A 12,149-nucleotide genomic window follows, 5' to 3' on the forward strand; every position below is an offset into this window, starting at 1 on the left:
CTGCCATCTAGTGTACAAATAGATGAATTACATCTATGGTTGTTTTTTTAGAGACATTTTAATACTGCAACCCGGTACATCTGAATATACGTTTGTGCGATTAAAAAGTAAACAAACAAGAAAAGAGTAATCTTATAATTGCACACCTGGATTTCTACAGAGTTCAGAATCAATCCCTATCAAACAGGAAGACAGGCTCAGGAGGCGATGCGGTAAGCATAATTACATTTATTATACTTCCTTTCAACAAGAAAAAGCTGTCATGAACTTTGTGGAGCTCAGATATGATACTGTATGTAAATTGGGTAAAATCTGTATACTGTATGTCTAAAGCCATCATTTCTAATGTCTGGGCAGCAGGATGCTGAACTCTTTCCTGCTCTCTCTGTGGGGGGTATGAACTTAGAGTCCTGGGCCTCCAGCAAATATGAGCTCCAGTGCAGCCTGGATGTCCCCTTCTGTGGCCTGCAGCGCCCTCAGCATCAGATCCTCATCCTGGATCCCCATGTCCCTCAGCTGCTGCATTTGGGACTGCCAGCGGCCCTAGCAAACCAAAAAACACATTCACTGAATAAGTATATTATCCAAAGACCAATCAGTCTAAAGCACCAATCATCTTCCGTCCCGCCTCATTTCAGCTCTTCATAAATCATCTACCGCTGCAGTGTATACCAAAGTGTATTTCCTCAATGAATTGAATATGTGGGGTTTAGTCTGGGAGTTGACAGCCTCACCTGTAGAGCAGACATGTTGGAGGCTTGCAGAGCTTGCTGTAGAGCCTGGCTGAAGAGATCGTTACTGACTGGGGTCCCTGCTGGCATAGGGGCCACGCCGCTGGAGGGGTCCGCCTGTATCAAATACAGAAAAGAAAAAACAAAAAGATAAATGTATGTGTTAGAGATCCTGTTTTCAATACATATACATGTCTTTAATGTGCTAAATTTGTATAAGTAAATTCGACATTGGTTCAGTGGTGAAAAGTGTCTTTTCGCCCAAATATAAATACACCCCACCTGGCTTGAAGTTGTAGGAGTGACCGCACTGCTGTCGGGAGTGCTGGCGAGGGCCAAAGCCGTCGCCAGCTCGCTTTGCGTGATTGGTCGAGGGCCTGTCGCTCCGCTGTGGCTCAGAGACACTGGTCGGATTCCCGCTGAGCCTCCTGCTCTGTTGGAGGGACCTGCTGGGCTCCCCTGTTACACACATTTAGACACACAGAATTAGCCCCTAGAGCGCCGTCAGACCTCATGTACATGATATCTGATGTTGAGCATCGAGCAGAGTGACTCACGGACTGGAAATCGTCCTCATCATCAGACATGCCCTCAAACATGAAGCCCCCTGCCAGATAAAAAGAACGTTTAGAGTGAAAACAAGACACTGGAGTGAAAGTAGTTGTCCGATTCCTCTCTTGCTCGTCGTAGATTTAGCTGTTTCTACTGCGCGATCGTGCTTCCTCACCTGGCATATCACTGTAGGAACTGGCAGAGACATTGCGAGACGAGCTGGCGCTGGACTGGGCGGGTATGCTGCCTGCCACAGAGTGCAGGACCAGGATGATGGCGTTGACGAGGGCTGGGTGGGAACTGATCAATCTGCAAAACAGACAGAAGAGTTTGATTGTGAATTTTGTATTACCTTCCACTCGCGTGTCTGCGCTGTACTCCCAAAATATGTGTCACATCAGATCCAATGACAAAGACAAGCCACACTCACATATCCAGCATGTTAGGGTCTGTGAACTGCACGAAGAGATCTTTGTCTTGGAGCACCCCTGAACACAGAAAAGGGCGTTCGGGGAAATGTTACCATTTGCATATTTGCATGGCACAATAAGAGCAAACTTAGCAGGTCTTACCTAGAGCGATCGGGTCTGACCTGAGCCCTGGTGTAGCCACGATGATCTGATCCAGAGACTCTTTATTTGTCAGCATTTTATATACCTACGTGTGAGGAAAGACAGTTAGTCCCGTTTGTAAATGTGGCAGCAGAATCAAAAGTAACAGAAACCTAGTTACTGTTGAACAGTTGCAGGAATAGTAGCGCCAGTAAATGTTCATATACTAAACAATTATTCTTATTAATTATTCTTATTAAACATTATACATGATTTGTGTGCATTGCAGATTTGACGTAAGGTGGGATGAGGGACTCAGTGGAGGCAATACTGATATACACTATAGTATAGTGACTATAGTATCGGTATTATCTACAGATCCCTGGCTAGGGATATACCAAGCGTTTGTTTTTAGAACCATTTCTCTATCATTCAGCAGGTAGACACAATGATGGAGTCCTGTTTTGTGATTTAAAAGGTTTCACAACTGATCCCATCTGGTGCTGACAATCAATATTGGATCAGGATCAATACAAGTGAGTAGCTCATACTGTATTCGTTTATGCACATTCTCATCTGAACTATCCCTCGGTCACACATTTTGGTATTCTAAATCTGTTTGTGCCTAGTAGGTTCGCGCCATGGAAAGCTGCCAGTCTAACAGCTAAACCGGTTCCTGTTGAGGAGAACCAGGGTCCCGTTCTCACGCACGCTGAAATGCATCGAGGGTGATCCAATCAGAGGTAAACGGCTGTGACCACAGGTGTCTGCACCCAGCGGACTGTGGAGGAAAATCCAATCACCCGAGACAAATAGCCTCCAGGTGTGTGTGTCCAAAAATGTGTTTAGTGCAAACACACCAATGCATTCCTACATTTGGCAGTGAAGGACAACCTATTTACCGATTAATGAATTGTTTACTGTGTGAAAGGCATGACAAAGCTACCAGACCCTACTGGATACAGTTTATTGCCAACGTCAGATAACTCGGACAAATTTAGATTGAAGAAAGAATGACCTCAATATAAACAACCACCCTCTTCTCTCGCTTTATGGCCACTTGCAAATGTGCAAATGTGTATAAACAGTGCGTGTTTTCCTACGTATATAATTCTATTAAAAGAGAGGTTAACTCTGATCACAAGAGGTCAATCAGGGTGCATTTCAGATGATATTGTACAGTCCGGTCTGAACCAAAGGCTGTCGAAAGAATAAAGATAGATATAAATACACATTATATCCCCTACCTTAAAATAATGTTCTAAAATGAAGCACCTAAGCCGAGCAAATGGGACATAATTTAAACTTTTTGGACCACATTGTTTAAGAGGGGGTCATGGGCAGCATGCATGCCCTTGTGTTTTGTTTTCTACTCACTGAGTCTCTGTAGGCAGAGTTTAGAGAGTGAAGAGCAGCATGAAACACCCTGAACTCCCTGGCTGCAGTTGCTCTGTTTACAGGCTCTAGAAAGGAAACACACACACATTCAGATTCAAGTTTTTTAGTTGCATTAACAGTACAGCTTAAACACAATTTATTCCAATGCTTAAATGACAAACATACCTGAATTGCTCACTGGCTCTGGCCAAATCTTTTTGAGGATGTGTAAGGTGGATCCCGATTGAATCCCACAGGAATCCAGAGTCAAGTCGTCCTTAAGCTTCCTCCCACAGTGGACCAGCTCTGATACGAGACATGAACAGAGATAGAACATTTTTTAAAACACTGACACATTTAATAAACAGCTGATTTATTGTATTCAAACGCCTGCAGCTGCAACGCACCCATTAGTTCAGGATCTGGGATGGAGTCTGGGATCTGTGCTGCAACAAGTTGTTTTAAAGTAGCGATCCTGTATCCTCCAGGGGGAACATCCCCTGGCATCATGTCCGGGAAGTGGAAGGTGGATTTGGGATGATCCACCAGCTTCAAGGACAGGTGCCACTCTGAAGAAGTCATCTCTACCTTTTTCCACAAACAGAACACAAGCTTAACATGGTGTACAGATTTGATCAGTAAGATGGAGTAAGACTGAGTCAGCTAAAAGCTAAATTGTATTATAGAATTTCACTGTGCTTTCATTTGAAGTTATGTCAGATAAAATAATGATACTTCTATATTTATTCAGTACCTCATACTAAAGAAAATGAACGTTAGATGAATAACGAAACGATTGTTCTAGAGGAGGGACTCAGGAGAAAACGCATTCTCCCCTTATTTATCTTTTTTGGGGGGGTTTGAAATGAAAAGTGACAACCCCGGTTAGCCGGTTAGCTTAGCTAAAAAACAAACATGGCGATTCGCTAAATTACACGTTAGCTATTCGTAAAGTTCGCCTGCTAAAGAACAATAACTTCATATTGTCAAAAGACATGTCAAACATCAACACCACGACAACCGCTGTCTTTGTAAAAGAACAGCACACTCACTCACCATCGTAATGTTGACACTCATATCCCTTCCTGGTTGTAGTCACGTGGTGTACGTTACGTTTACGTCCACTGGTCCAAACCGTTTTCTTTAAATATCCATGAGCCAAACCAAGGGAGTTTTTACTTCTCACTGTCCTTCATTGTATTTGTAACAATTGGCAATCCTAAATGCTCCCCTTTCTCCCACTCTCTTGTGCACACACACTCCTCTAGACAAATATAACATTGTTTAGCGAATTTAAATCACTGCCCCGGCTTTTATAGACACTCGCTGTGCCCGTAGTGGTCTACGTTACCTCTTTTGTTTTAAGAGTAAAATATCACCAAGTTCCCAATTTCTTTTCCTGCTGCATATTCAATATTTTCTTAAGTTGTCACGTCTTGGTTAAACGTAATTTCATGGTAAGCATGTCACATTTTAGGTCAATCTAACTAAAAGTAGGCAGGTAAAAATGTGTGCTTCATAAACTGCATCGGCTGCAGTTGCAGTGATGCGTTCAAGGACCATATGATAAGTCGATATCTAATTTATCAGGTATACAGATACAACAAAAATAGTTTCAGCTGTACAAAAGAAAGCTCAGTGTGATTAAAAAACTCGCATTTGCAATTCAGTAGAGTCTACTGTACGTGGTAATCAAACAAAGTAGATATCGGTGTGTTCACAAATGGTTAACCCGGGGGTCGGGAGTCGGTTTTCTACCCTCGATATGACATCACTGCTGGACAAAGCAGCAAGGAGGGGTTTCATCGCAAAAGCAATGGAACATACCCACACACTCTGAAAACAATACATATCCAAGAGCTTTATCCACCGTCAAGACAAAGTACGAGCCCATCGGCAGCAGTTCTACAGCGCTTTGTTTTGAGAGGAATGAACTACTCTGGAAAATAACAGAAGAAGAAAAGAGTCGCTGGATGCTTGAAGGTTTCTAAGTTTCGCCCTCCTAATATGGTAAGCCGTAAATAATGTGTTAGAGAGCAGAGCACGAGCTAACGGAAAGGTTATCATATCTAATTAAATGGATAACTTTGAACTTCCGTTATTGTCAAAGACGTTCAACAGCTGGCAGAGGAACCTCCGTGAACTCAGTGTAGGGTGACGGGTCCACATATAGTTGGCTCCATTCATTGGCTCTGTGTCATGTCTATTTAGTTTGTAGTTTCGCTAAGCTACACAGTAGGTAACGTTTCACAGATGGCGCTATAATAACATCTGTGAATGAAGTCGACTGCGCCCCCGTTTGACAGAAAGTAAACACTGCAGCAGTGCAGTTAATCTGTGTGATGGGGACTTCCATAACTCAAGATGGTCACATGCAAGCAACAGTTCTACGTTTACATTTGGGCATTATTTGCATAAATATGCAGGAGACGCATCTGTACAAAACACTATATTATCAAGTAAAGTGTCCTGCTCCTTCTCCAGATTGCTGATCATGTAAAACCTCAAAACAACCTATAACACTGCAAAAATAGCATTTCAGCCCCAATCTCTAACAGTACAATTTACCATGAAATATAATGATTATAAAGATCCTTTTTTCTGTATTTGCAATTTAGACATACAATACATGATCCCATCAGATATTTATAATCATAATAATATGTTAAAATACAGATTTTAGTCATGTTCTTAGGTTTACTAATTGTCCTCAGGGGGGTTTAAAATTTGGGACATCACACAAGTCACATGATCAACAGGAAGTAGCATCATTTGTGTCTTCTGAAGGGAAGACCAATAGCAAGTTCTCTCACTCCTTTTTTTTTCTTCATTTTTTTATCACATTGTAAGTATGACTGAGTATGTCAGTCTCAAAGTACAGTCCTGTTACCTAAATTATTTCTTAATGTATTTGTGTCTTTTTTCAAAAATAGTCTCTAATTTAGAGGTGCTAAGTGTTCCCATGCGTATTACCATTGATGTCATGTGACTACTTTCCCTGTATTTGCTCATGTATTTGTCAGTCATGTTAGCCCACTCATTACATTACATTACACTCATGTGAACCATCTAACGTTCAGTATACCAAGTGGCCTGAGATTTAACATTACATTTGATAGTCAACATGTGTGTTATTAGATACAGTTCTGAAAAAAAGATACAAAAGTTAAGTTTGAATTTGAAAGGTTACAAGTGACAGGGCTTTATCCCCAGTCATGCATCATATGTTTGTCTGTTTTTTCTTTATTCTTTTTTTAATAAATCCTCACTCAGTCAGTGCAGTAACTTACAACCTACAACTAAATGTATGAACTTGTATAAGTAAAAACATATACAAGTATGCTTTCTTCTCTCTCTCTCTCTCTCTCTCTCTCTCTCTCTCTCTCTCTCTCTCTCTCTCTCTCTCTCTCAATTCAATTCAATTTGCTTTATTGGCATGAACATTTAGAAACGGTATTGCCAAAGCATAAACACAATTTAACATACAATAACATTAATACACAATAACATTAATACACTGTCACTCACTGTCCCTCAGGTTGTGGCATGTTAATACGTATTGGGCAGGAAGATTTGCCTTATCTCCTTCTCCTTAGGAGTATTTTTAATTTTGAGATGTCACAACATTTTTTAAGTAAATGTTCCTAATTTTATTGAATGTTTCGCATTTTAGGAGGAAGTGCATCTCTGTCTCAGCCTCACCTTTCTCTCTATTTCTCTCTCTCTCTCTATTTGTCTTTCTCTCTCTCTCTCTCTCTCTCTCTCTCTCTCTTCTCTCTCTCTAATTAACACAATAGAGAAGTTTAGCTGACATATACAACAGATATTCCTGCTACACTGAACGGTGCTTATTTATTCCTGACCTATCACAAACAGAAAAGGTTGGGAACCATTATAATAGGAGATGCAGTGAGGCTGTTGGCTGGCCTCATGCTGCCCTTATCACATGATAGTGCAGCTGTGGTCTGCTGGCAGGTAAAGCTTCCTGTGGAATGTGTGAGGCAGTTGTATTTACCGTTCGGACCGGTGTAGGAAATGATTCCGGATATAGTGGAGAGATAATGATGTTATTTGACACTGTGGTGTACATAATGCTCTTTTTTTTTGTGCCAGGGATGTGATTGCATTGCAGTTTGACAGTTCATAGTATTATTTAATCTCTATATTATTACACATATATGTCAAGCTGCCATAAGATAAAGGTTACTCTAAATTGGCTCCTGCGGCTTTACAAAAGTAGGCTGTTGGAGTATCCGTCACACTGTATACTGATCCTATACACTGGTGTTCAGAAGACACGTAGGCCCAGTTGCTTATCAGTGAGATAAAAGTAGACAGTCTAATATACTACGTTCTTCTCGTTTATTATTGGATTGCTGTATGATATGATGCATGGCCTAGTGTGAATGGTAAATTTGAGTGTCAGTCGTTAAAAAGAAAGTTGTCAATTAAAACTTTCAGACAACATCTGACCCATAAAGCTTTCTTGGAAGTTTATGGAGCTCTTCTTTCTTTCATTTGACAAGCTAAATGTATAATTTGACTAATTGACTTGACTGCTATGGGGGAACATTTCCCTCCATGCAGTGAATTTAGTCACCCGAGGGCTTGCTAAATTCTCCCCACCGCTGCCATATGGATTTGAAAGGCTCACTCTCATCCCGTGATGCGGTCCTTTTATGGAACCGGTGTCTTCCAGGCTGGGAACGTCCCTATAGCCGAGGGTTGAATGGTTCCCAATGGTTTGAGAAGCTTGGCAATGGTGCCAGCCATATGCCAATGCGACATTTGAGCAGAAGGTCAGTCCGATTCATTATATTAATGGTGTTTAAGAACGGCCTTTTCGTCGAAGAGAAGAAGTGGACTCAAGAACAGTAGCGTCAGTAAAAAGACAAACTGTCAGATTTCTCGAAAGTATACTGCAATGGTGCAACGACTATGGCGAAATAGTAAATCCTAATGTTCTGTGATACTTCACAGTCATTTCTCTTTCCTTTGACCTCAGGAAGAAGCTTAATAATCCTTAGCGCAGTGTCAAAATGAAATACACTGGTGATTATGGCCCAAAAGCTGCCGACCGATCACTAAAGGATATTCAAGACGTTCAGACTGTTAAACAGTCTTTATATTTCCATTTTAATGGTCTTCAACTTAAGGAGCACCGTTATTAGTTCATTTACTGAACAGCATTGAAATCTGAAAAAAGAACCAGCAGTAGTTTTGATATGTTGGTGTGATACAGTGATGGATAACATAGCTTTTTAAAAACTTTCAGTGATCATAAACTTACATTTTACCGTGCCATTATATTTTTAAGGTTGCGGCTTGCAAGTGCGGTCAGCTTCTTTTGATCTCTGACATTGAAGTGAGTCGTTAAAGTTGAATCGTAAAATGAAAGGAAGAATACAGCGTTTACTTGCTGGCACGGGGTCGGTAAAGCACTTGAGTCATTCAGTGAAATACTCTTTGATGGCTTCCTGGTGTCTGGACAACACAGGCACAGTCAGACTGTGGTTTGGTGTGTTGGCACATTTCAGTTCATAGGACACTGAACAGATATATTTACAGTAATCTTGCCCCTTCTGGCCTTTTCTTCACTGAATATGTATGCACATCTTTGAATGCCTGTGCAGTGAACGACCCATATTCTCTGCCTCTGAGGGTAAATATCTTGGGAGATTCAGATAGTGTTACAAGCGTCTCTGTTGAGATGGTCTCCGGCAAGCTAGTGCCTTCTGAGAGTCCAGAGAGAGAGAGAGAGAGAGAGAGAATGGTGAGTGTTCTTTTATGGAAACTTAGTGATGAAGCTGCACTGTTGCCCACATCCTCTCTGCTGAAGCCATAAATGGAAAAGGTTTTAGTTCAGCCGGAGGTGGAGCTACAGCTGACATCGAATATGATCATTCATATAAAACACCCCATCTGATCCGAAAGCAGCCTTCCACAATTTCTAACGTATTTCTATTTGTCCAAAATGTATAAAAACAAAGTTACCTGAACTTTTAGTTGTAGATTTGTGAGACATTTAGCTCCTCAATAATACAGTATATATATATATATATATATATGTTTGTGTGTGTGTAATATGTAAGTGGCAGCATTGTGTGATCACAAAGTTTAAATGGATAAAAATGGAACATTATAATGCCAAACTAAATGACTAAACTTCTAATAACACGTCTTTAGATGTAAAACATTTTTACACATCAAAATAGAAATGCTGAATTCTCTAGATGGCTGCTACTTTTCATTTCTTTATAAAGAGTAGATCATATTTTCATATTTATGGGACACCTTGCTTGGCTTCCGTTCTGACAGCATGTGTGGTTCACAAGTCACTCCTCAAAGTAACGCTGACCAACCACTAGGCCGTCTTATACCAACCAATATGAGTAGCTGTGTGCCGTTCATCTTGAATGCCAGCCTTAAAGATATTGTATGTTGAGCTTTACATAACTTTCCCTATTTTGTATAGGGTTTGTAATTTGGTGACTCCAAGTGGTAGTTTCAAAAAAGACACTGCTGCTGAGAGTACAGCACCCGGTATCCACGTACGCACCCAATCTGACCCCGTGATGCTGGACGCTGAGATCAATGGGCTGAAAGCAACACATAGTCCACGCTACTTTTCCCCAAGATTGTCTAATTTTTCGATAAACCAACACATTTGCCATCCAGCTTCCACACACTCTCAGGGCACAGACACCTGCTTCCAGGGTGTTTATAGATGAAATGAGAATAAAGTCGGACAGGAAGACATGAATAACTGACCACAAGGAAATGAGTGTAAAGAAACAGGAAGGAAGCAGAACCTCGTGCTCTTGTGCTAATCAATGTCGTCACACTAGATGGTAGATTGTTGCTCACAATCTTTTCTGCTTTAATATATGTTCCGCACATTATAACACAATACAGTTACCTGGAGAAGATATCCAGTGACCCAAATGGCCGTAGAATCTTTCTAGAAGCATAAACAAATAGTGACCTCGACCAATCTCTCTGAAAATGACTCCTCATCAATATTTCATGTGAGGTAGAGTGGACGTAGGCGGGGAGAGGATAGTTTTGTCTGCCTCTGCTCACTCTTAAAGTAGTGTTTTCCCTTTAGAAAGCAGAGAGGATGACTTGGCTCAGCTGTTTCCTGTCAACTTTGGAAGTCCCCATTTGTCATCACAGCTCCACTCCTGCTGAAAGAGAAAAAGCTTTGAGCGGGCCAGAGAAAAGACCGAAATGATCCAATTCAGATACATTTGTTAATCAAAAAAAAAAGAAATAGTAATAAATCTATTCTGTCAAATAGACTCGCCTTCATGAGAAATGTTTATCTCAAACTCCACCCACTTGAGAGACAAAGCACGCTGAAACAAAGACAGAAAACTCTGTTATGTCTCACTTGTTAATCAGCCTTCTGTCCACTTCTAGTCTCATATTGTAGTGCTGTTGTGTTCCGTGTTATTACAATCTTCCACCTCCTCAGACGTCTGTGTTTTTCCCCTGCAGCGCTGTGTCTGAAGAAGTTGACCTGCGGTTCCAATCCACCCTGGAAGAGCATGCTGTCCCTCCTGCTTCCCGCAATGCTGGCCATCCAAGCTATGGGTGGGTGTCGCCGCTGCCTCTGCCCTGCCGTTAGATCAGAGTCACCGCGCTGGGAAATGCCAGTGCCTGTTAAACAACATGCCCTGCAGGGCCTATTAGTCTCCCCCCCCTTCAAAGGCTCCACTGAGTAAAACAACAGCTCAAATGAGGCTACTCCCAAAAATAATGTGCCAATACTTTAAAAGTTATAAACCTTCCTTGTTTAAACTCTAAAACCATCCAGACAAGTTGACAATGAACATAGTCTTATTTATGTAGACGCCCTGCCTCAGGGAGTAAAAAAGAGACTGAGTTTTTACAGGGTTACAACTGTGTGTGTGTTTTATATATTTTTGTGATAATTCAGCTTGTAAAACAGAATAGCTTTGCCCTTTTTCCAGACAGGTGAGGAATAGAGCTTGGGGCTAGGGTGAGGCCCTCGATGAAAAGTGCTAAAAGTGCAGTTTTTCTGCTGTGACTCAGGGAGTACGGTGGGGAAGTCATCCTCTTATATTTATAACACCGGGAAGCAGGGTGGTGGTTGATGTAGCAACTGAGGATTCATAACTCACGCACTCAAAAGTTTTACTTCAGTAGAAATAGTGCTCGAAGAAAAACTTGAGTCATCATAAAAGAGAGACAAATAGCCTGTGCAGGCCTGATAACGTCTCAAGACACGGTGAATAAAAGAAGGGGAATTGGGAATGTCAAAAGAGGGATCGACAGTGCATATATTTTAACACCAACCTTTTCCCAATCGGTGTGTGGCTGACACATCATGTAAACTAAAATATTATAGCAAATGCTATTCCTTTATATTAATGAGTTGCCGAAAGAAGAAGGAGGACGTTAGCTCTAAAAGTTGTTTTCTCTACGTGCCCAAACTGGACTCTGTATACTAGAAACTACACACTACCCACAAAGTTCACAAAGAACTTTTACTGTCCAAAACACCATCATTTCAAAAGAAGCTATTTTTCGCCTTTTCTGCTCTCTGGTTGAGCTGACAAGACCTCCTATCAGCCATCAGTGGCACATTTCAATCTTGACTCAGTGGACATAAGTGTCTCCGGTGGTTCATTAGGGACCTATTCTCTCCCAGCACAAATGGGCCCGCGGCCTGCTCATTACTGGCTGTGTGGCGTCCGCAAACTCGCTCCTCTCACCGGGAGGGAAGAGGAGGAGGAGGTGTCGGGCACTGATGGAGCTCTTTAACTCGCGGGTAATGGGCTATTGTAGCTCACACAATGATTCAGTTTCTCTCTGCTAACTGGAGCACTAAGTGAATTAGCTGGAGTCTATAGTTTCATGCTATGGTCTGCACATGTGACATTGTATGGTGACACAAAAAACACAACTTGCT

At 41.5% G+C, this 12,149-nt stretch overlaps 2 protein-coding genes across 3 annotated transcripts in view; one reads left to right on the top strand and one right to left on the bottom strand.

Annotated features, from left to right (window-relative positions):
• Window positions 1-210: 210 nt before the first annotated feature.
• On the bottom strand, window positions 211-4,329 carry LOC306698806 (ubiquitin-like protein 7). Of its 2 annotated transcripts, none has more exons than XM_079163284.1 (11): window positions 4,268-4,329; window positions 3,619-3,799; window positions 3,398-3,517; window positions 3,212-3,297; window positions 1,856-1,940; window positions 1,714-1,771; window positions 1,459-1,592; window positions 1,289-1,338; window positions 1,014-1,190; window positions 735-848; window positions 211-543 (listed from the first exon to the last, which is right to left on the bottom strand). In XM_079163284.1, exons 1-11 carry the CDS (start codon window positions 4,286-4,288, stop codon window positions 403-405), a joined length of 1,167 nt encoding a protein of 388 aa, XP_079019410.1. In that variant the 5' UTR covers window positions 4,289-4,329; the 3' UTR covers window positions 211-402. The 2 variants fall into 2 exon arrangements, with proteins under 2 accessions (XP_079019410.1, XP_079019411.1); XM_079163285.1 differs by having other exon boundaries at window positions 3,619-3,795; window positions 4,268-4,293.
• Window positions 4,330-5,020: 691 nt separating this feature from the next.
• The window catches only part of cd276 (CD276 molecule), a 62,504-nt gene continuing 55,375 nt past the window's right edge, over window positions 5,021-12,149 (top strand). The window contains exons 1-2 of the mRNA XM_079164213.1: window positions 5,021-5,221; window positions 10,712-10,807. Coding sequence (XP_079020339.1) covers window positions 10,762-10,807 — 46 coding nt within the window. The 5' untranslated portion in view covers window positions 5,021-5,221; window positions 10,712-10,761. The remainder of the gene's footprint in view (window positions 5,222-10,711; window positions 10,808-12,149) is intronic.

The sequence above is a fragment of the Pholis gunnellus genome (assembly GCF_910591455.1).
Source record: "Pholis gunnellus genome assembly, chromosome: 1".
Lineage (NCBI taxonomy): Eukaryota > Metazoa > Chordata > Actinopteri > Perciformes > Pholidae > Pholis > Pholis gunnellus.

Excerpts from the sequence above, each read along its gene's own strand:
- LOC306698806 (XM_079163284.1), bottom strand. The coding sequence starts at position 4,288 with ATGAGTGTCAACATTACGATG. Across the intron at positions 3,800-4,267 it reads TGAGTGTCAACATTACGATG|GTAGAGATGACTTCTTCAGA; the intron begins GTGAGTGAGTGT and ends TTGTGGAAAAAG. Across the intron at positions 849-1,013 it reads CTCCTACAACTTCAAGCCAG|GCGGACCCCTCCAGCGGCGT; the intron begins GTGGGGTGTATT and ends TATTTGATACAG.